Here is a 25,815-nt window from a genome sequence, read left to right on the forward strand (position 1 = left end):
GAATGGCATGGAGCTGTGACAGGGGAGGGTCAGGCTGAGTGTTAGGAAAAGGTTCTTCACTGGGAGGGTGGGGACAGGCTCCCCAGGGCAGTGGTCACAGCACAAAGCCTGCCAGAGGTCAAGAAGCATTTGGACAACACTCTCAGACACATAGTCTGATTTTTGGGTGGTCCTGTGTGGAGCCAGGGGTTGGATTTGATGATCCTTGTGGGTCCCTTCCAATTCAGGAGATTCTATGATTCTAAGCAAAAGAAAAAAATTACTTATCTTTGGATAACAGACATATAATGTCTTATAGGGACATCTTGTCATTGAAAAGCTGCTGAGTGGCAATCTGTAATTATGACATCTTCACAGAAGAACAGTGGCAGGAAAATTATTTCTCGCAAAGGTACCCATAGTACCAGATTTCTATTCCTGGAAGTGAAAGAAATACAATACTTTCCCTGCATAAGGGGATATTTTCTGATGGGCAAAGGATATTTTCTGATGGGCAAGAGGAAGTAAGATGTACTATATGGAATGTCTGACAGAAAAATAATAATGATTGTAGGAAGGGGTGATTTTTTTTTTTTTTTAATGACATAGTCAGAAAATAACCAAAAAAGTCCTTCATTTCACTTATATACCTACAACAATGTGTAATAAAAGCATAACTGCAATAATATTCTTCTGTGGATGCTTGTTGAAAAAATGATTGGACTGGCCACCAAATCTAAAATCATACCAAGGAACTTTGCAAAAGATGAGTGTCATATGCAATTAACACAGGTATGACCTCAAAGAAATACTATTGAAAAATTCTAAGAAGGATTTGGAAGGATAATTAATTAGCATCACATACAAAATAATGGGTTGGATTTCCTGTGTTTTTTGATTACAAAAACAATTTTTCACAGAAAGTCTAATGAGAGAAGAATGAACATAATGAATAGAACGTTGTAAGGAACAACTTGGGATGATAGCTAACTCTGGTGACATCCCAATGCTTTTTTAAGGAAGAATTTATACCTTTGATAATGCTTACCTTTGATAATTCATTAACAGATGAACACGTAAAAATGACTACCTATACTCTGAGAATAAGTTACTTCTACAAAAATAAGATCATATTTATCTGATGCCTCAAAAATAACTATAAGTTTAGTGACAACTTACAAGCATAAGCCTGAATCTGAAAAAATAAAGCTATAGCAGAAGGCGTGCATCCAAAATACTTAAAAGGGGAGAAATTGAGAGAATTGAGGAAGATTAAACAGCAAAACAAACTAAGTCTACTCTCACATATGAATAAAAAAGATACTGTTCTAAGACAAAAAATACTAAAGTTCAGAAAAAGAACCTGAGAATTAAACAGAAATAATGTAAGTTGTCATAAAAGTGCCAATAATATTGGTACCAACACAGAGATAAATACTTATTTCAATCCCCAAGAAACCTACCTATATAATAACATCTAGAATGAGACTTCTAGAGGTAATCACATCTTTTATCTATTCTGTGTATTTTAGGCTTTCTTCTGAAACATCAAAGAAAACAGCATTCTGGGCATATTGATGCAATTACATACCACTGAGATAATGCAGACTGCAAGGATTACAGTTGTATTTACAGTTTTTACTGTAAACAGTCTGAAGGGAAAGGACATTCTTTAGTTAAGAGAAGGTAGATGTTTAAATTTTAGTTCATTAAAGAGACAGTACCAGCTACCTATTTACATCTATATACTGATGAGTATTACACTGCGAATAAGAAATTAGACTTATTTTCTCTCTCTCTTGATTGGGGAAAAAAAAAAAAAAAAAAAAGCAAACAAAACAAAATGTCACAGAAGTTTTTAAAATAAATACAATTCCTGAAAGGAACCAATGGCTAGAGAAGTATGAGGAGAAATGATGACAAGAGTGAGTACTGAGAAGGACACAAATCAGTGAGGACTTCCAAACACTGTAGCTGGTTTTACAGATCTTGCCTGATTGTATTAATGTTTGAGCTGCAGTCATCTCTTGCTCCATTCAACAAAGTTTTTGTGCATGGCTTATGCTAAGGATAATATGCACAACTGTAAATGAATGTAAAAAAAAAAAAAAGTAAAAAAAAAGTGTATTATAAATCTAAATAACAAATAAGCAATCACCAACAGTACCTTGGCAAGTAAATTTTTTAGATGGAGTTGTGAGTAGAAGTTTATCTGCCATTTCTCCAGGGCCAGCACAACGCGCAATACCAGGTTCTTTATATTCTGATTTTACCCAGTCAGACAGCCACTGCATATTACAATCACAATAAAGAGGATTTGCTCCAATAGCCCTTTGGAAAACAGATAAACAAAAATGGAATACAATTTTAAATGTTTGTTTTTAGAAAGAGAACAGAAAACTGAGGTTGGCAAAAATCTCAAATCACAAACCGTACCTTCTTCCACCAAACTGACCCTAAGTGTAAGTGCATGAAGTGTCTATATTTAGGTTTTAAATCAAGAAGTAACAGTTTTAACAATAAATTTGGTAAAGAACCTAGCCATTCTTACCTGCATTTCTGTAAACTTAGCTCTGTGTCACTTTTGATATGTAATGGGCAATATCAACTGCATCATCGGAATGAAACTGATACTGATAAGTTAGGAAGAATAAAATATTTCTTCCAAAGCAGCCCCACAAAGTTCCACCCAGATATTTTCCTTTTCAGTTTATGGCTCTCAGGCTGGTACAAACCACCTGTTTCTAAGATTCCAAATTTGATTTAATTATTTCCTCTTTCAAGATCTCCCACTGAATTCACAACTATGTGCAGAATTCTGTAAGAGATCTCTGCAGTATACATAAATAAAACTACACTACCCCTTACATAAGAGATGCCCTGTTGTGAAATTAAATCCTTTTCTTTAAATAAATTTGATTGTTTCTTAATTAAAAAATAATTTAGCTAGGGATTTTGGGGATTAATTACTCTAAAGGTTTTTAAGCCCCTATTTTGTTTTTCTATAAAGACATACCCATATTCATTTCAATAAAATAATCATAGAGCTTCTTTCAGATTGTTCCACAACTTTGGATAAGGGGATCTTCAAGAAAGGGAGTAAAATCCTTGGCAAGCAAAAGCAAAGGTGGTAGAAACTACTACAGACACACTCTTTTCTGCCACACTGAGCCCTCTTAATTATTGCTACAGGCTTCCAGATGAACAGAAGAAATTGAATACACATATATACATATACATGTTCATTCAGGCTTTAGTCAGAGCATTAACAAAAATCAGACCTGGTAATATGGTTGTGTAATAGCAAAATTCACATGTAAAGAGAAATACCTACAATTTGTCCAGGCCATATTCACAAGAGTGAATGTCAACCTTATGTCAGCGTGAACTGAGCAGTTGGCTCTGCTAAAATCAGAATATTAGCAAGGATAATTGGAAACGTTAAGAAAATATAAAAAATATCAGCAAAGACAAGCAAATCTATGTAAACTTTACTGATTTTAATGTAGATGAGGTAGTAGCATTTGAATGACTGATCAATGACTTAAAGCTTGATTGGGCTCATCAAATTTCTGAGAAATGACAAATTAAATGTAAAAGTCCACTATTGAATTAGAAGCAGATTTTATTTTATTTTATTTTATTTTATTAACAACCACAGCTATCCAGAAACATCAAAAATGGGTACATCTAAAGGCACTAGTCAGCTTACTCCTTAAATGAAAAAAAGGATTTAATAACTACTCATAAATACAGCTCTAATCTATGTTCCCATTGAAAATTAAGGACAGAAATAGTGCTTCAGATGATATTCTGAAATCAGATTCCATGAATTTAACGTCAACAAACACCAACACAGAAACACAGAATAATTTAGGCTGGAGGGGTTCTTTGGAGGTCATCTAGTCCCACCTCCTGAACAAAGTGGGGTTTACTTCAAAGTCAGAGCAGAGTTGCTCAGGGCTGTGTCCTGCTGAGTTCTGAAAATCTCCAGGGAGGGAAATTCTGCCATTTCTCCAAGCAACCTGTTCCAAAGCTAAACTACTGTCAAGGTGAAAAAATTTTCATTATGTTAATGAAACTTCCCTTATTATGGCTTGTGACTATTGACTCTTATCTTTCACTTTGCAACCTCTGAGAAAAACCTGTCTCCATCATTGCTATAATTCCCTTAAAGGTTTAAAAACTGCTGTTAGGTCCCTCCTTGACATCTCCATCTCCAGGCTAAATAAAACCAGTTCCTTTAACTTCTCACAACTCACAGCACCCTCCCCACCTTACCTACTTCTTTTGTGGACTTGCTCTGTTCCATACACATTTACTTTGTACTGGAGAAACTAAACATATATTCCAGATGTGTCCTTACTAGGGTCAAGCAGAAGTGAGTGACCACTCTCCTCAGTCACCTTGCTGCTCACTTACTAATTCAGCCCAGATCATCTTTAGCTTTTGTTGCCATGAGGGCACATGCCTGACATTCAATTTGCTGCCCAGCAGAAGGTCCAGGATTTTTCTACCGAGCTGCTAGCTATCTGTTCTGTCCCCAGCCTCTGCTAGGGCTGTTCCAGAGCAGGCCTTTGCATTTGTCTTTGTTCAACTGTATGAAATTTGCTAAACATAACATAAAATCATTTATGTTTATAATTTGAATACTCACAGGTGTGATAATGCTGAGAGATCATTAAAAGCTCCTTCAGGAACAACAGAAATGTCATTGCCATGCAAAGACCTTAACAAGAAAAAAAAATAATGTATAAATCTCAGCAAATTAATTTCAGAAATTTCAGCTTTTGTAAACAGTTTGCATCTTTTCATATTTTTCAAGTTCCTCTGTGTTTCCAGCCTTGTTTACTTAAGCTTTAATCAGCAGCCTACTTATCACTTGATTTTTTTCGTCTTATATTTTCATTTGATATGTTTTATTTATTTATTTATTTTTTTAATTCAAAGGTGTCTGCAAAGTACTTACTGGACTTAGGTATGGCTGAAGACATATTTCTGGCTTTTTTAGCAGTTCCCTGAAATTCCTGCTAATTTGGTTCATGCATTTTTTATCTTCCATCAATGCACAGAAAATACAGGTATCGACTGTTCATGAATATAATTACTAAGGTTGATAGAAAAAGTTTTTTACAAGGTTTTATATAAGGTTTTAATAAGGTTTTTACTATTTTAATATTTTTTTTTTACTATTATAGTTAAATAGTAAAATAGTTTTTACTGTTTTAATAGTAAAAACCTTATTAAGTATCAATATTGTCTGCTGTAGCAAACCTGCACAGAAACGTATGTCCTGTTATTTAAATTCATTCATTTACATGTATATCTAGCACATACAGAATCATTGTTAAGACGTGATCCACATCTACATCAAAAAAATGAGTTTATGTAAACACACTTAATGCCATTCTTGAGACATTTGAGACATTTAATCCACCTAAGCTATTCAATGAAGCTACTCAAATGAAGACAAAAATTACAGACTGAACTGGGGACTTTTGAGACAGAATTTCTGCAGGTTTTTTTTTTTTTTTTTTTTTTTTTTTAAATTAATGTGTAAACTAGAATGACCATTATTTAATTTTCCTTTGCTCCATTTTGCTGCTTCTCCCACTGCCCTTTCAAGTATGCTCTTTCTAGTGCTAAAGTGGAATGTTTTCTTGGAATCAAAACATTTTTTATTGGTTTTGAATAGTTGATCCTGATGGAAATGTTAAATGAAACAATAAAGACAGATATTGTTGGAATAAATGTCTTCAAAATACAGCTGCAAAAATACTTATATATATGAAAATTCGTGTATGACATTTTTGTTAGACTATAATTCTTATAACAGGCAAGAATACAACTCAAAAAAGAGATACAGTCATGATTAAAAAGCAGAAAAATAAAGTGTAGGGTTTTGTGTATACATGTTGTCCAGGGTCGTATTATATATTGTGCAGCTCTTTAATAGTATACTTTCCCAGAATGAAAACACTAAGGAGTTTCAAGACTAATTAATTATCACTTCTCAAATACTTGAGAGATTTTTAAATCCAGTAATTTCACACAGATTTGCTATCTGTTATATGCAAATAAAAATTCTGGAAAATAACAATGGTTTAAAAATAATACTTACAACAACCTAAGTGATTTCAACCCATCAAAAGTCCGTGCAGGGATACATCTCAGGCGATTGTAACTAAGAATTCTGAAAATATACAAAATCCTGTCAGCAGGTAAATCAGGCATTCAGTAAACAGAATGCAGAATAAGGCCATAACAGCTTTTGCGCACATAGGTCGTTAGGAAACAAGTTATTTTACAGCCTCCACAACAAGCAAGCTTTAATATTAACAAAATGCCCTTTCTTTCCAAGAAAACAAGACAAAACAAAACAAAAAAACAAACAAACAACTGTAATGCTTCCAAAGTGTCATTGTTACATGTTTAAACTTACAAGGTGAGCAGCTGAGTCATGTTGCTGAAGCTCTGATTAGAAAGAGTGCTGATTCTGTTGTTACTTAAATCTCTATAAAAAATAAATTCAGAAATTCAGACCTTAAAATGACTGCCCATGTCCTGAAACACTGGAAGTTAAACTGGCAGACACATTACTTTTATTAGTAGAAGTAGTATCATAATTGGTATCAATATTTAAAGCAGCAAACATTTTTATTTTCACATGCCATATACAAGCCCAGCAAGTGTTTAGCTTCATCAATGAAAAGCATTTTCATTTCAACACAGATGAAAGAGCAGCGTGATGCATTCTTTTACAACAGCAATGTCCATCATGCTACTGAGTTAATAATGCAATCCTACATGAACCCAAGTATAGAAATAAAAGTGATGTTTTAAAGTTGAAATCATTTTAGTCATATCCTTAATGACACCTGAGTAAGTATCATATAGTAATCTCCTTAACACTTACAGGCTGAACACATCAAAGCCCAGAGCTATTATTATAAAGAACACTATCTAAGATTTATAGCCTTAACATCTTGTTGTTCAATATTCTAATGAATAAAATCTCAAGTGTGAGTATGATGGAAGCTGGAGTAGTATGCTGGCAGCTTCAAAGATGGTAGCTTCAAAGAAGATTTGAAAAAGCTGTACGAAATTTAAATAATGTCTGTTCTTTCTTTATTCTCATATTGTGCTTTAGTTTTCATTTTATGCTGGCTATTTCACTGCTGTTTACTGTATTTTGTGGTGAAATGTAATTCTAAATCTGTTTAAGCATTTGTTTCTGAGGGGACCTTGGTATTTTAACTTTGAGTACTGTTGAATAGCAGTGCAGTATACATATTTCTCCACTTGAAACTTCATGAAAGCATGTAAGACAATTGACTCATAATAATAAACATACTAAACCACGTATAACAGTGCAATCTATTCATATGAGAAAGAAGTTAGAAAAAAATTTTCCATGTTAGTCTGGAACTCAGAAGACTCATATGTGATTCCAAGTTCAGCCACAGAACTATGCATAGTGTTTTGGTTTTCAAAACACAGCTGAGGAACATTCTTAAATTCCAAACAGCAGTACGAAGATACATTCAGAAGAGATGACAATAATGTACCCCCACAAGTCTGGTATTAAGAGACTGTTAATACTCACCTTCTTTGTATTTTGTTTACTGTTCAGTTTATCAATTATTGTACTACGGCTGTCTGCTAAATAGTTTATGTGTATTTTCTGATTAAGAGGTAAAATTATCCAATTTCTGACTATGTTTGTCAAAAATAGAAAAGGAGTAGGTACAATCTCTGTGATGGAAGCCATGACAGTATTATTCTAATTAATTTAATATCCAGTCACATTACCAGTCTCCACTGACATTATTACTACATGCAGTCCAATCTATGTTTGTTTCTTGTATGTACCAAGATTCCAAAGTTTATATTTTATGTGCTTCAAGTCAGATCTTGCATACTTTCACTATGCACTGTATACGTTTGAGAATATTGCAGGTTTCTCTCTCTCTCTCTTTCTTTCTTTCTCTTTTTTACTTTATTTCTTTCTCTTTCTGTCTTTCTCTTTCTTTCTTTCTCTTTTTTTCTTTCTTTCTCTTTCTCTCTTTCTCTTTCTCTCCCTCTCTCTCTTTCTCTTTCTCTCCCTCTCTCTCTTTCTTTCTTTCTCTTTCTCTGTTTCTCTTTCTTTTTTATTTCTGATGCTATTGGCAAAATATGAAAAGTTTTGGAAGCATCTCTTTTTTAAATTTGTGACCATGACCACTTTTGTATAGCACAAGGTAAATAAAGGAAATCAAGTCCTTGTTTTTGAATGCCAAACTATTTTCAATTTTAGCATCAAAGCTCAAAAAACAGTCAAAAAGAAATTTAAGGGATTTTCTTATTCCCTACTTTTGTTACTTGTTTTCTGATTATACTGAAACCACAAGTGATTTCAGAATGTCATGCAGTTCAACCTCAGCTGGTGCAAATTTTATGGTGCTAACAAAGGAATTACAGATATTTACATTGACAGTCTTCCTGTTTCTCCCTCTTTGCTATTCTAGGGTACGGAAATCATATTCAAATCTTTCATGAAGTGGATGAAATAAATTTTGGAGCAGGTTGTGATTTGCCTCAAATCACAGAGTGCATCAGTAATAGTAAGGAGCTCTAAATGAGCTCTCCAGTCATTAAACTATATATTATTGGAGAAACAGAAAGGGGTTATATTCAAGTGTCACAACCATAGCAAGTGCTATTCCTGTATAAATACCACTGAATCTTTCTTTTATAAGTAAAATAATTTCAGTGCCTTTATGAAGCTGCATAACAGAATACTGTATTACCTTAACACATTTTGTAAGATATTACATCTCTTTTCAGGTTAACTACTTACTCTGTGGTGTAATGACTGGAATGAAATAGCCCAGCTTATAAAATGTGACCAAGTATGTCATATGTAGGATGTGATCCCATCATAAAATATGTTTGGGCATAATATATTTCATGTTTTTTCTTACAACTAAAAACATATGATGAAGTAGGGGATTTTTTGGTTTTGTTTCCATAGCAGTAGAAAAGGATGACATAAAACTATAAAACTACTTACATAAGTGTTAAATGCTTGTAGTTGGAAAGCTCTTTTGGAACAAGGGTAAACTGATTTCCATCCAAATAACTAAAATAGAAAAATAAAATAAAGAGTTGTTTTTTTCTTTTTTTTTTTTTTTTTCCTCATTACAACAGTAGTATCTCCATGCAGTAATTTAATTTTAAAATCAAACAGTACAGAAAGTTGAGTATGAATATTCCCATTTTGTAAGAACCCTTGAGTAAAAATACTGTTTTTTAGAGACACAACTGAGGATCTGTAGCCTAAGATGCAAATACTCTTCTATCAGATATTATGATGTAATAATATCAACAGCTAACCCTTACATAGTAATTTTTGTTATTCTTAAAAGCTTTGCAAACTGAGTTCTTTATTTGCTCTATTTTATACACACCTATTGGTGAAAGGAAAAGCAAAAATTTGACATATATGACTTGTATTAAGTGTGGATTTTGAGCTATTGCAAGCAGGAACACAACCTTAAATTTAAGACGTAGTCCTTTAATGTAGAAAGAGCATGGGGCTGGTATCAGCTCTGAATATGAGCAAATTCATTTGTCATGCCTGTAATTCAGGTCATCTTCCATAATTTTTCTCAGTGTCTCCCATGGTGTGTCAGAAATGATATATCACAAGCCTGTTCCTCTGCAGTATGTTATGGACTAAAGACAGCAATCAATTACCCTTCACTAGAAAAGTTTGATTTTTTTTCTTCCTCTTTGTAGGTTTACAGAGCCTGTATTACATTACTTGCTCATATTCCATGCTCATAACTCTCAATAACAAACTTGCTCATCCTTAGAGTTAGTTAACAGGTGCAGAGCCATCAAACCATATCAGAACCTGAATTACAGGAAAAGGAAGGTTAACAGGTCATGCCTAAAAAGCTTTCCAGTGTGCAGCCAGAAATTACAAAGTGAAAGTGGAGGAGCTCTTCGTGTAACCAGGGCAAGTAGTTTAGAGATTCTAGGAACTGCTGAATGCACCCAATTCTTTGATACAGGGCACACAGTGAGGGGAACAAACATAAAAGGCTGTTAGTTTCTCAAAAGGGTTAAACTTGCCAATGGTGGCATTAAGGTGGTATTGCTTGTGTCTCCTGGAACCCAAGTTGAAAACTATGCCCTCATTATCTCTATACAAAGAAGATACTTTAGCAATCCAAATGATTGCAACACACTTGAGTTAATAGCAGTCTTGGCTACAGACATTCTTAGATGAATTTTGAGCTTAATGCTTTTAAGTATGCTGTAACATCTCTGGAAACTTTTACTTAACTAAATGGATGGGTCCAAACACGGTTAATGGATTGCCAGGCCAAAAAATAATAACCTACATCTAATCAACCTCCTTGCCCTCTCCTCCCAGACCCTGACTTCTTTCTGGATGCTTGCCAAATCCAAAATGTCTGCTTATGTTAATGGATTTACATAAATGGTGGTGAATGAACCACAGACATAATTATTAAAATATAAAAACCAAAACAAAACCCACAACATTTAAACTTTTCCAAGAAATGAGCATTCGGAGGAAATTATTCTATCAGACAGATAAATTAGGATATATTGCTTTAGCTTCATTAGAACTGAAGTACTACAAGCATCCACTTGGCTGATAAAAACTCCTGCTTGTTCAAATGAAGCAACTATTAAGATATTTTACAAAATACATGAAGGGTACATCTTGGAAGGGTTATGCATGCTAATGAACAAGAATAATCAATCAGTATGCAACTCCTAACAGGAACCACCTTCATTATCCTTTTGAAAAATATGCTAAATTGCATGCTTAGACACTAATTAAAGCATACAAAATTGTACACAAATGAGTTTTCGGTCACAGTCAGGGTTCCACTTGCACTTCCAAAAGTATCTCTCTTCAGCCGCTTAATTTTACATTGCATTGATACCCTTACATTGTCAAATTGTGTTTACTATGCCAGACTATATTTAATTAAGTCATCTTCTATTAGAAAAAAAGAAAAAAAAAAAAAGTTACAGGCTTATATAGCTGTATGCTAATTTGAACTCTTAGTAATTTCTCTTCATTTATGATCAATTCTTTTTGGATGCTTTTAAGCACCAAATTACTAGTGGACATTTCAGAATCTTATATATAACAACAAGTACTAAAAAAATAAAACTGTTATAGTGATTTAAAAGACAGTTATGATGTCTTCTGAAGAAAGCAGCATGTTAACCAGTCATTATGAAGGATTAATAATTTAATACTAAACAATTGCAATTTGTATCTCAGGATGATAATATGACCAAATTTTTTTTCTTGTCAATAATTTCCAACTATTTCTTTCAGTTTTGCAACCATTTTTTCAAAGTAGATAATGAAACCAATTTTTTGGGTTTATACTTTCCCCTTGATAATGCATAAAAATTGACTCATTTAGTTTGGTGAGTATCTATTCAGTCATTATCTTCAAACAATACATGAGGTAACAAACTTGTTTTTATATCAGCTTTACTGTCTATCTGCATATCCAAATTATATATATGCATAAAACACGCCATTTCATGCAAATAAACACACCAAATTATATATTTGCATAAAACGTACCATTTTTCTCATATAAAAACTAATCTTGAGTAATGAAATATTCCAGATTACATGACTTCCTATATGCAAAATCTCACTTTATGTCTATTAAAACCAGTCTTTATAGAATATCACAAATTTCCATTTATTATGAAAATATACAAACACTTTAATGCACTGCTGTCTTTTTTGCTTTTGAATTGCAGTTGAACTTCTTCATTCCTTCCCATTAAAATAATGACTAGAGAATAATTGAATTCATTTTTGCCTATAATTGAATGCATTTTAATATAATTACTATATTCAGTGACATGACGGTTCATAGTTGGGGTTATAAATTCTGAAAGTGATTATGATTTTACATACACAGGTTTGTAAAGCTTTGCAGCAACAGAGGGTTCTTTAAGTGTTTTGAGACTTAGAGAGCATTGCTAATTCAAACATAACCTCAGAGTTCTCAAGATTCTTTGCAAGTCTTTACCTCTACAAAGCATTATACTAATAAATTTCAACTGAACAAAGGAAGCCAATTCTTCACTTCTCCCCTCATTGATGAATCTGACACTATATATCTGACATTGATTTTTATAAAAGGGAAAAAACTGTGCCACTTACAGTTCAGTTACATCTTTTGGGATGCCTTTAGGCAAAGCTTTTAGGCCTTTGTTGCTGCAGCGAACTACTGTGTCTAGACAAGTACATTCTGCAGGACAGCGGGACAGTGGAGAACAGCTATTGTCATCATTTCCTGGTTAATAAAAACAAACAGATGCTAAGCTTGCCATGCAAATGACATTTCAGGATTAGCAATAATGTCCCACATGTAATTCCCATAAGTAAAAATGAGATTTTTGCATTATGATATCTCTAAGGATAGAAAAATCTCTATAAACCATTGTTCCAATAATTTACATTTTAAGTAACGTTTTATTTAGTATGATTTGGTTTTACTAGATAAAAATGTTATTATTTGGAAAAAAGATCATTAAAGAAAAAACATAAATTAAAATGAAATATAATAAAGCAAAATATATGCTGATTTTCAAAATTAGCAAATAATTTAAAATAAACAGAGTCCCTTTACAGTAAAGTTGCAGCCTTGCATATTGACAAACTAATCATTTAAGAAATTAAAGTGTGTGTGAGAGAGATGCAAGACAGAAGCTGTTATTTCTTTAATCGGAAAGAGGAATTCTGACATTCTGGAAGTCACAAACTGAGCAAAATTGCATGTATTTGATCAAGTAGCCTGAAAGAGTGTTTGATTCAAGCATCAACATTTGAAAATATTCTCATTTCAACTACAACATTTGATCAATTTATGTAATCTTTGTATTATCTCTAAGTTATAATTACAGTACAGAACATAGGCAAGAAAAACTTCTCAAAAGATATATACAGCAGTCATGTGCTTGCTAATCATCCAAAAATGGGTGAAGGTTTTTAATCTGACATAGAAACAACAATGAAGTGATTTAAAGAATACCAGTTGTCACTTCAAAGAATATTGCTTTGAGATCTACAGGAATCATGAAACTATCCATACAAAAGCTGAAGTTATAAAATTTTAACTATTAAATTTCTTACCATCATCACATGTAAAGTCCTGAATTGCCACATCTTGTATAGGAATCTCTTTGAGGAAGTAAGGCTTTTGACAGCGAGGGTTTCCTGTCACAATGCGTTTCTTCCTTAGCCAATCTCCAAGCCACGCGAGATGGCAGTTGCAGTTGAAGGGATTGGCCAAGAGGTTTCTGAGAACAACATGAAAGTTCACTCCTGATGACAGATTTTTTTTCATTCTAAGCATGCTATTCCTATTTTCAAAAACCCGAGCTTAAATACAGTTCTTCAAACAATAGTATGTACAAACCATAAATGAAAGCTGTAATTTAGGCTCTGTGTAGTGAATCTTGATATAGCTCATTTAGAAATAATTTAAAACTGTCAAAGACTTGGCTTGTTGTCAAGCCACTCTGTACTGATAATACAATAATTTCATATAGAGATGAAGTCTGATTACTTTACATTATTAGCTTTAACCTGACAACAGCTATTCCATTAATTTGTCATCTCAAGATTTCCATCTTTTATTTGCTCCAGAGAATAAGTTTTCTATCTAAAGTGACAGCTACGTTGATTACATGCCAGTTATAAAAATGAATTTACTTCTAGAAGTCTCAGTACTTTTGGCATCTTCTTACTTCAGCATAAACATATTGACAATTCCATTATTTATAAACATGCCATCCTTAATATGCACAAATTAGTCACTTGGCGCAAAGTGTCACTTTTTATGTAAAAAAGGGATAAAGTACTCTCCTGAGTGATACTACCTACAGAAAGAGTTTCTTCAGTAAATTGACAGGCAGTTTCTCACCCCATTTTCCCTCCCTTAAATTGCACTGCATTTAAATAAAAAGGTACACTTTTTTTTTGTTGTTGTTGTTGTTTAAACGAGACTGAAGCTTTATTATAAAACAGGTATGAATTAATATCTCTAGTAGTCCCACTGACTGAATTTAAAATAATGATCAGACAGCAGAGTGCAAAAGGAAAGACAACAAGGTGATTAGATCATCTGCAGTTGGTGTGAGGGGTACCCAAATGTGTCTTTCTCTGCTGGTTCAAATTAGTGGGCTTCTGTGAGCGTGGATAGCAGGACATTTTTCATGCTTGCTTAGGCACTTCCGTAAACCAGTCTAGAGCTGTGACAAAGGCCACCAGGAAAACATACTTTTCTTGATGGTCCAGAAACAACTTTTTCTGAAAAATCTGATTATGGAACTCATAATTTTCCCTTGACGTCAGCTCCTACTATGAAACTATATGGTAAAATATTAGCACAAGTGCCCCAAAATGTTGATAAAGGTTTCAATTTGTGTTTGGTAAAAGATGAATGTGACTCACAACGTAGACAGTGAATGCAAGGTGTCAAAGGAGCCCGGTGCCACAGTGGTGATCTGGTTGTCGTACAGTGAGAGCAGGCGGACGGAGCTCAGGCCTGTGAAACTGTCATTCCCCACACAGCTCACACGGTTGCTCCTCAGCATCCTGAGAAAATAAGGCTCAGCATTTCTCAGCTTCAGGACAGTCAAAACGCTCAATAATATTTTGCGTTATTACTGCTCTATTACTGAAATATAAACAACATGGGCTAGCTGACATTTCATCTGTGCACTTTGGCAACCAAAGAAGTTAGCATCAAAAAACTATACCTGCAAATGCTTCATTTGTACTAGGTATAAATGTGAAGGGATGGCCTCTGTGAGGAGAGGCCCAGGGCTGCCTCATAGCCAGCCCCAGACGCTGCTGCAATGGTCCCTGCGTGCCAAAACCAAACCATTCAGGGGAATTTGTGGTGCCTCTTAACACATCAAATGAGTCTAGAGCACCTCTGAATTTAAGAAAGGGCAGCAAATGTAGGGGCAAAAAGGAGCAGCAAGGCCAGTGCAGGAGGAGAGAAGAGATCAAAAGTAGGGACCACCCTGAGCAGGAGGAGGGAGAGGAGCCGAGCAGCAGCTGGACAGGAGCCATAGCAAAAGGAGCAGCTCCCCACACAGGGGCTCAAGCCAAAGTGGTGGTCTGTGTAGGGGCTGGAGCTGAACAGCTGCCCAAGCAGAGGCCAAGAGGTGTGACTCGAGGGACTGCTACTGCTTGAGGAACCACAGTGACACCAAGGGAACTGAGTAGCGTGTTGGAGGGCACTGGAGAACAAAAAGGTGAGTGGGTTTTGCAGAGGTAAGAGGTGATTTCCCCAACTGCTATTTTATTTTTTTCCAGTAACAGAATCAGTAATTGACAATAAAATTAAACTGACTAAAATTTTCCAAATCAGATACATGTAGCAGTCCCTACTTCCCACTTCATGTTCCTGAGCTTAAATGAGTCCAGAACTGCTATTTATATTGAGCAGAAAGCTAACCTCCCATGGTCCCTTCTGACCTGAATTTTCTTAGGATAAAAATAGAAAGCACTTCTACTATATTCTCAAGTCTTTCAAATGAATGAATTTAGGCTACCCAGATTCCTTCTTAGCATGACTCTACTACTTAATAAAAATTTCAGAACATTAAGCAAGAAACACCTATTTTAAACTCTCGTGCATCTGTTAGTAAACCACAGGAGCTTTAAAGCTTACTGTTTTTCTACCTGTCCTTCAATAAATGAGTATTTTTTTCCCACACTCCTGTCTAACTGCTTGATACAATTTTAGCAGCTTTAAATGAGAAGTTAGAAATGAGAGGTCTGATTTATTAAGAATGCCTGATGTCTTTGGACAAGTGAAGCCCCAAAGACCATCTTGGCTCTGGTCTGCTGATCAGAAGGACTGATTCCTGAAGAAGGCCAAGAAGCTGTGAATAGTATAAACATTTACTTTATTTTATTTTATTTTTATTATTTTGAATGGAAAGAGCTAAACTGCCTTCATGGAAAGAATGAAATGAGTTCAAGCTACAGTGCTTTTACTCCTCCCTTCACTGTTGAAATTACATTAAAATTAGTTAGGAGAGAACCATTTCCCACATTTCAATATCCACCAGAATCATTTTTTCCTCTAGCAAAATATCCAATAATGGTTGAGCTGGATTGAATCAGAGTCCATTACATAAAGTGCATAATTTCCATGCAAAATTCTGTTAGTTTCAAGCAGATGATCATTCCCATTTCCGTTTCTACAGTTGGATATTTACCTATTCTCAACTGCTTCCTCATTTAAGAAGACCCATAATCTTTGTAGCCTAATAACCACAATGAGAACTTCAGCTACGCTATATCAATAATTAATAATTAACGAATGCTTATACTCTCTATTATAAGCTTTGTGTAAAATAGGGACAAAAAACAAGATATGCTTGAGTATAGCTAATTCAAAATCAAAGTTTTCAGGACAGATACATGTAGAGTATTACTTAAAAAAAATACCTGGCAGAAAGGAAGGCTAAGGACACTCAAACAATGACACTTACAGTGTTTTAAGACTTTCCAGTCCTTTGAACATTTTGTCTCGAACACTTTCCAAGCGATTGCTAGTGAGCAATAGTTCATTCACACCAGAGGCTCCATCAAATGCTCCTTCTTCGATATCTGTAATCTTGTTATTGCTCAGGTTTCTATTACACAGTAACAGAAGCAGAGAAAAGCTTGTCTGTTTGTTTGCTTTTACATACCTTAAATGGACTGCTAAATGATGCAGGCTGCATAGATTACAAGATAATTGAGCTACTGAGTAAAAGCAACAAATATATTCAACTTCAAACAAGAAAAAGCAAAAGTCAATGCCTTGCTAAACTACAGAATTAAAGATTTTTAAAGCAAAATTTGGAAGTTGTTTGCAATTAGAGTACATGCTGCTGCCACACAAAAACATGTTTTCATAAATAATCTGAATCTTGTCAACAAATGTAGGTATATATATTTTGTCTCCAATCCTTGTAGCATTATTAGACAAATGAGTAACAAAGTGGTACTGTATGAGTACTAGCACAACTAACTACTCTGATTTCTTTATTTCATCTCAGTAGACATAAGAAAACAGGATAAACAGCAACATATGTAAATAAAATGTGTGAATGTAAACAGTAAATGAAATGTTAATCATTTCTGACATTAGTAAAAAAAAAAAAAAAAAAAAAAAAAGAAGGGTTTATAAGCAAGAGTTCATTTATCTGCAATTTGCATGCAAAGCAGATCAAAAATGTGGGAAAATGTTCTATAACACTGCCAAAATATTTAGTGCTTGTGGGTTTTAGTTTAAATATGGAAATTACATCCTAAATGGAAAGTATGTGTACCATATATACCATAAGCATGCACACTCAACAACACACATTTTCTTAAAGATTTTTCATTGTATTCTTGCCTCCTTCTGCTGTTTTTTTTTTTTCTTTCCAAGTAAATCTATTTAATTTCTTGTTGAGAACAGTTAAGAGTGTATCTACACACTAAACAGTGTTATAATACACCAGTGATTTTTACAAAGCTCTTAAGAATGTTCTGAGAAAATCTAAAATACAGTGAAGCTAAAAACTTTTTACTTAATCGAAGTAATGATGTTGGGAAGAAAAACAAACAGTATTTGATGCACCTTTTAGAAGAGCATTTTAATTGTTATATCAAGAAACATTTATTAGAATAAAAAGTCATATGCTTGCCAATATGAACGGGTGTCATTATCTAAGACATAGAAAAGAAGGAGCTGTGAGTTTGTCTTCGTGCTGACTAGCTTTAATTTTATATACACCTTGCCTGTGATGAAGAATATGATCATCACTTTCATTTAGTTTCGCAGTGTTCAGTCTCCTGTAAGGTGCTGCACAAGACTGGAAGCAAGAAATACATTATTTCTCATCTCAACTGACTTGTGCACGTCAAACCCTTAGTTTCCTAAAACCTTACTTGTTCTTGACATAGCATGGATATTACTTCACCTACTTCACATTTTAAGGGTCATTTAAAGTGATATTTTAAGGATTAATGTTGCATAACTAATCAATGACGCAGTACATATACGTGCTTTATTGCTGATGAACCATCAAATCAATTAAACATTTAGGCCTCAATTTTTCAGTGTCATTTGTGCAGAACGACCTTTGCACATATTTGAGCCTCCACAAGAAATATGAGCTCCATGCAAATACAGAATTCACTCATGGTATAGTCTCTGTAACATCGCCATCCCACTACTTTCCAGTCATGCTTAACCAGTCTCTGAATTGAAGAATGTTTTAACAATCGATAACTATATTAGGAAGTTATGGAACACTAATATTAAAAATGTTAACTTTGTTAATTTTCCCAATTTTGTTCTTCCTCAATTATACAACTCAAAGCTCTTGGGGGTTCCAGCAGACATCTGTGCTAAGACTGATTAATATTTTTATTTTTTTTCTTTTGTCTTGAACACCTTCTCCTCAACTAAAAAGTAGCAGACAAACCAGCTTTAGATGACATGAAATGTCTATTAACCTAGCTTTATAGCTTGATACATAATTACTAGAAATATATTCTCTTTTATCTGTTTTTCTTAAATATGAAGAATAGATGTGTGTGTGTATTTGTATGCTACTTCAAGTATTTTATTTATTTCAAAGGCATGTTGTAGCTCTAAAAAGTGCTAATCTGAGATGCTTAAGGAACAAAGAAAACAAGGTATCTACTGTACAACACACTGCTGTGCCATGAATTCCTGTATTCTTTCTCTAAGTATCTCAGCGCAGACCCAAACTGACAAAGTATACCTAATTGGATAAGTAAAAAGCAAAATTTTTTAAATCTTTGGTCTTCTACCTCAAAAATCAGTGATAAGTATTTAACTGATTGTGATCATGACAGCTGCCAGACAGGATGTGGATAAGGCTAATAAGTAGTGTACTACTTATTAGTAGTTGGCTCCTCTTGGAATATTATTCACTAGTAGCATAGAGTGAATTTTTACAAGTGGTAGTAACTGGGTGACTACATTCAAAAAAGCAGTGCATCATTTTCATTAATCTGTTTTGTCTCACACCTTTCTTCATTTACTATTTATGCTTGGATTTAATCCGGAAAAGATTGAGCACAGTACTAAGTAACTAAATTAACTAAGTTACTTAGTTACACTAATTAAGTGTAACTAATTTAGTGTAACTAACACTAAGTAACTAAATGATCTGCTCTTGAATGGCTGCCATATACCTAAAGAAAACCTTTTCATAGGTTTATTGTTAATAACATCTGCAACTGGTAAGATTATAAACAAATCTTGGAACATCAGCTGTGGACATGGATTTACATGGATCAAACCTTTTTTTCTTTTCTCCGTCATATAATTTTGATATTCCCCTCTTCTAATGACAGTTTAATGAAGCACAGAATCAAATGCATGTCTTGAATGTGCTGAAAGAGGCAAAACTGCCTGGTTAGGGAGTAGTACAGGAAGTTACAAAAGATTACTGGAATCTTTTCTGAGCAGCTTATGCTCAGCTCCCTGCTGTGGCTGCATAACAGACCAACTGGCTGGACAATGCAGTGAAAGTGCTGGAGCTATACCATGAGAAGTTGTTACTAGAAATGTCTAGTCCCATAGAGAAGAACTGCCATCTCTGATCTACCTCAGTGATTCATTTAAACCCATTCTTGATTTTTGACTAGAACATACAGAGTCATTCATAGATGAAAACTATCAAAGGAAACATAGCAGGTAGCTAACATGCTATCTGAATAGATAAGGTCAATGAAGTTGCACTTACATTTTACGCAGTTGAGGAAGCTTCTTAAATATTCCAGTAGCTTCCAGGACTGAAAATTCGTTGTTATTGAGTCGCCTACAAGAAATGACATCAATTTCAGAAAAAAAATATTTAGCCATTGGTACAGAATGTTCCATACTAAGGAAGATCTTCAGAATGGTTTAACTGAATAGCTGATATTCAACTGGTAGCTAAAGAACAATTCAGTATATACTGACACTTCTAATTCTGATAATTCCCATGAATGACATTAATGAGACGTTCTCATTAGTTGAAATTAGAAATACATAAGACACATGGAATCAAAAACAGATCACAAAGTACCATACAACTAAAACTGCAGAGAAATCTAAGATGTTTTTAATTTTCCTTTTAAGGGAAGAAAAACAAAAATATAGCTAGGAAAGGGTTCCATGACAATTTATAAATAAAAATATTTAATAAATACATATATGCCACTGAAGACTAGTTTACTGTTCTTTAAAGGATGTCAGGTCGGGTCTGCCAGACATCTGGAGGTGCTCACAGTACACTATTTACAAGAAGGAAATAATTACTGTATGCTCATTGCTTCTCTGGAATACGGACTTAAACATAGTGCATAGGTCTTCTGAAGAATTTAAAAACACTTCTCTGACCATGGTTTATCTTCTGACCACTAAATCGATACAGAAATTGTGCAAGAAATTGTTTAAGTGTTGCTTTGTAACATGAGGCTAAGCAACAGATACTTGCCTGAAAGATTATATGGATTTTTATCTTTCCTGCCCAGGTGTCAAGATTGTTCTAGTATAGTGTACCTTTAGTGGCTGCTGGGTTAGAGGACCATCTATATTTCAAAAAATATGTGCCCTGACCCAGTGTCCTCTATTTCCTCTCTTGAAAAGAAAATAGAAATTATGAGTCTTGGACACTATATGTTTTAATGGAGTCTTTTTATTAAGGAAGCATGTTTTTCTAGCTGTTATTTAGAGATCTTAAATAGAAAGGAAAAGAGATGACCGAAAAAAAAAAAAAAAAATGAAATGGAATTTAGCATGATTCTTAAACCAGAATGCTTTTCAGAATTACCTTATTGCAAGAAAAGATTAAAAACAAAACAAAACAAAACAAAACTTAGAAAACAGGAGAAAGCTGCTTGTTCATCCTTCCTTCCTGCTCACATTCAGTGATAGCCAAAAGGGAAATTAAGATTGTAACTCTGAAGGTATGGCAGTACAATAGTTTCAGCACAGAACCAAACTGAGAGAAGACAGGAAGACGTTTTTGGATATACATAGAACATTTTTATACTATACTGAAGTACAACGGACATTAATAATAATAAAAAAAAATCCAATTCTGAAAATGAATGCTGTATGACTTAATGTGATATTGGGACCATAGCAAATAAACCCTTGCACAGCAGCAATTAACAAAGTAAAATCATCATTGTAAATTGCCTTTTTTTTTTTTTTCTGTGAAACAACGAACAACAGAAACAACGAACGTTCTATAAAAGCTGACATTTTCAAATAATTTTCAAGTGCTATATCATCTGATAGAATGACTTGCTTGTGAAGACATCTATTAATTCTAATAATTCTTCCTTGCTGTACTCTACTGCAAATGATTCTAACCCCACTAGAAAAAGGCAATTTCTTCTTATTTCCAACAAACTCTTACATATTAAAAATAAGTTAGTATATCTGTCCCTGAAGTTTCTTTCACACAAGTGCATTCAATCCTTTTGTTCTTCATAGACCATAGAGTGGTTTGAGTTGGAAGGGACACGTTAAAGACCATCTAATTCCAGCCCCCTGCCATGGGCAGGGACACCTCCTACTGCACTAGGTTGCTCAGAGCCCCATCTAAACTCACCTTGAACACTGCCAGGGATGGGGCATCCACAGCTTCTTGGGGCAACCTGTTCCAGTGCCTCACCACTCTCACAGTAAAGAATTTCTTCCTAATATCTAATCTGAATCTACCTCCTTTTAGTTTAAAGCCATTCCCCTTTGTCCTATCACTCCAACACCCAACAAAGAGTCCCTCCCCAGCTTTCCCATAGGCCCCCTCCAGGTTGCTCTAAGGTCTCCCCAGAGCCTTCTCTTCTCAGGGCTGAACAACCCCAACATCCTCAGCCTGCCTTCATAGGAGAGGTGCTCCAGTCCTTTGATCATCCGTGTGGCCCTCCTCTGGACTCAACTCCAATAGGTTCATGTCCTTCTTGTGCTGGGGTCCCCAGAGCTGAACACGGCACTCCAGGTGAGTACTTGTAAGAACAGGGTAGAGAGGGAGAGTCACCTCCCTCATCCTGCTGGCCATACTGCTTTTGATGCAGCTCAGGATACGGTTGGCTTTCCGGGCTGCACGTGCACGTTGCTGACTTACATTGGTTTCTCATCAACCAACACCCCCAGGTCCCTCTCCTCAGGGCTGCTCTCAATCCATTCTCTGCCCAGTCTGTATCTGTGCTTGCCTGTATCTGTGATTGCCCTGGCCCAGATGAGGGTCCTTGCACTCAACCTTGTTGAACTTCACGAGGTTCACATGGGCCAACCTCTCAAGGTTGTTTTTTTTTTTTTCTTTGACTCCTTTATTTTTTTTCCACATGATCCATAACTACTGTGAAAACTGAAGTCTGTAACACAGCATTCCAGATAATATTTTACTATTGTTATATACTACAAAACAATTACTTCGTATAAGGTACTACACGCCTACACATACATCCCCAAATGAAATGTGTAGCAGTGCCAAGCGGCACTCAGTCATCTTTAACATGTATAATAACATCACAATAGCCTTTTTTCTTGAACTACAGCCTACTTATTCCTTAATCTTATATTTGTACTGCTAATTAGTCTTACCAAATGTAATATCTAGGTTTTGAATTTTTAATTTATTTAAACTAGTGTTTAAATAAATAAATACTTTTGATATTAGAGAGCAAATTTAAGAATTGCCCATGTATATTGAAGATTCTGAGTATTTGAGAAGTTTCTCCATGCTTTCCTATAATGGAAAAGAAGCATTGGCCGATTCACTCTATTGTCTTTGGTTAAAACTGTAACACAAATAGTATCTTCTCTCAGACTTTGTACCTATGGTGATACCACAATACATGCATCATCACTGAGGACAGATCCACAAAAAAGGGACATCAAGAGTTACAAACTATATGTTTGTGGTCAGAAAAATGACCACATGGATCACATGACATGTCTATGGCTAGAGATTACTGGATTTAGATATGGAATTATTAAATACTTGTGCAAGAAGATTTCATTCTATTATTGTTGTAAGTGATACTGCATACACAGGAATCAAAATTATCACAGATGATTGGAAAACATGTGGTGGTATCTTCCTTTCTGGAGTCCATTGCTCTACTGATAAAGGTAATAATGACAGTTGCTATCTGCCAATTACCGGATCATGAAAATGATCTTAAAAATACTTATAAATGTGGAATTTCAGTACTTTTTTTTGGAATAAAATTCTCCAAACAGAAAAGCAAACAAAAAAGCATTTGAAGATGATGTCTAAATGTTCTGGCTTTCAGTTTCATTTTATGCTTTTCACTGTTAGCTATTATACCAAAATCTTGTCTATAGTGTTAAGTCTTCTTGGAAGGCTATGTACTGCATTGATATTCTGTAGGCTTCAAAACCATGAAGTATTATCTTGTTAGAATCTGTTTTTTCATCAGATATTGTACAAAGATTTTTAAAAAATGAACGTTTAGGACTAAAATTACTTTTATTTAGAATTTCTCCTGGAGACTCTGGCTTGAGTAATTTATCAAATGCTTGCTTTCTCATATATTAGTATGCTGCCTGAAAAATAGTTTATTTCTGAGACTCATTTACAGACTTGTACTTTATCTCAAATACTTCAGTGGCAGATTAGCCAGGCTTTCTGGAAGACTATGAGCAAGCAACAAAATAGAAATGGTTAGCACTTGAATTGTTCAAACATTTTTTCACCTTCCACAATCAAGTATCGCTCTTGAACTGTATTATTATTATTAAACAATAAACTAGTTTGAAGATACAGTCTCTTTTTTTTTTTTTTTTTTACTGTTGTTATCTATATAATCAATACTTTAGCCAGTTTATATGGCCAAATAAGCAGGTAGGAGAAACTGTGATGAGAAAAAAAACAAAAAACAAAAAACCTTCAAACTCCTTATCAGGAAACTTTCCTGTTGTTCCTTGCAATTTTTTAAGCTGAAACACCAAAGTTTGCCATTTGATGTGAGTACAGAAAGAAGAAATTATTTTAAATATATGTAGCATTCTAAAAACAGATTTAAAAGAAGCATCACAAATTTTCCTGAGCTGTAGACCAGAGCAATACTTTTCACTATATCATCTCTAGAATGACAGAGATAAAAGTAATTTGTCATCTTTAAATTGCATGTTCCATACCGTATATTATGATACTGCCAAATGAAGATACTTTCTTATATCAGACTAAGAAAATATTTATTTTCTTCCTTATGTTATCTTCTACTGATTGAAAGCCATGTTGTCTTAGAGGTTCCAGGATTCTTGTTACTTTCAAAACATTCTGGGATAAGGGATGGAAAGAAACCTGGACTTCAGAGATCTCCAGACAATATATTTGAGAAAAAAATAAATGTTTGCCAGAGAAATCTAAAGAAATCTTGACATTTCCGTGCTTTAGATCTTTGTTTCCAAGCTATGGCAATTGGATTTTTAGAGGAAGTTTAAAAATGCAGAAATAATCTCACTGCCCTTCTAAAATACTTTCAAGACTGTTGAAAATTTTCTTGCATCAAAAGACTTGAAGAACAATCTCCATGGCTTATCAAGAAGAAGGTTGAAAAGTGATTGTTAAATTTGAAGACCATCTTACTTTGATGAAGTACTGAATAGAAAAGAGTTCTTTCAGCAAAAAATGTAAAAGGAGCAATGATGGAAAATGAAGAGAGGCAGATTCCAGCTGAAAGTGATGTTTTCATTTTAAAAGATTTTAACATAGATGAAGGGAGACGATTAACTTCTGTACCATTCTCAGGGAGATAGTACATTTTTATCCTCCGATACCTTTAAACAAGACTGGATGCTTTTTTGAAAGAAGTGCTGTAACCAGATATGAATTATCTTTTAGTCAAACATACTTTTTTGTTGTTGTTGTTGCCTGAAATTAGAGAGTTTAGGATATACAGCAGATGAGGGTTGATGATTTCATTGTTTCTTCTGAATTCAATATATATGGATCATAATTACAGAAAGAAAACACTCCAAAGTTTATCTTCCACGTGTAAATAAATGAATAGGAAAATCAACGACTAAGACACTAAATTAAGGGTATTATTTCTTCATAGCAGAGAGAATTAAATGGGAATCCTGTTAAGAATCAAAACAATGCATGCCTGTCACTTCAGCAACTCCAACTCTCATTGCTTGGTTCAGTAACGATAATTTTTACATCCATTACTTTATGTACTCCTCCTACAGTCTGACCTGCTACCCATTTCATCAATTTGTATTCTTGAATTAAAGAATAAAATGTCAAAATATTATAGCACATTACATAATTTTGATGAGTATTTTTGTCTTCTTTTGAACTTTACAGTGAAATCAACAGTTTAAATGTGGCCAAAAACTACACTTTGGTTCTACCACGTATGCCGTTTTTTCTCTTGAATCTGTTATCATTCTAGGTACAATCAGAATTGCCATTCAGATCTGTAATTCTAACATCACCAAGTTCAACTCCTTCTCCTGGCTCAGTCAGACAAAAATCTCCATCTCTATTTATACAATATTTCAACTTAAAATTCCTTTTCCCATCCAGACATTCAATATCCCTAACCATGGTCTCATTATTCATTGCTCTACAGTTGCTTTGATGCCAGCTGCAGACTGTCTTTGAAGATATTTGCCATACTGTTTCTCATCTCACCCTTGTGGGTCACAACTTGATCACAGCATTTCTGTCCATCTCTCTGTCCCCCCCTCTACTACATCAAATCAAAGTACATCT

General features: G+C 34.4%; 1 protein-coding gene across 2 annotated transcripts in view; it reads right to left on the reverse strand.

The window, feature by feature from the left end:
• SLIT2 (slit guidance ligand 2) overlaps positions 1–25,815 on the reverse strand; it is a 256,422-nt gene that overhangs the window by 39,785 nt on the left and 190,822 nt on the right. For both annotated transcript variants that reach the window (XM_084285499.1, XM_084285500.1), the window contains 10 exons: positions 19,816–19,890; positions 16,555–16,698; positions 14,495–14,638; positions 13,172–13,338; positions 12,200–12,332; positions 9,032–9,100; positions 6,422–6,493; positions 6,101–6,172; positions 4,637–4,708; positions 2,147–2,310 (listed from right to left, as the gene is read on the reverse strand). In XM_084285499.1, coding sequence (XP_084141625.1) covers positions 2,147–2,310; positions 4,637–4,708; positions 6,101–6,172; positions 6,422–6,493; positions 9,032–9,100; positions 12,200–12,332; positions 13,172–13,338; positions 14,495–14,638; positions 16,555–16,698; positions 19,816–19,890 — 1,112 coding nt within the window. The remainder of the gene's footprint in view (positions 1–2,146; positions 2,311–4,636; positions 4,709–6,100; positions 6,173–6,421; positions 6,494–9,031; positions 9,101–12,199; positions 12,333–13,171; positions 13,339–14,494; positions 14,639–16,554; positions 16,699–19,815; positions 19,891–25,815) is intronic.

Source organism: Netta rufina (genome assembly GCF_964035555.1).
Source record: "Netta rufina genome assembly, chromosome: 4".
Classification (NCBI taxonomy): Eukaryota; Metazoa; Chordata; class Aves; order Anseriformes; family Anatidae; genus Netta; species Netta rufina.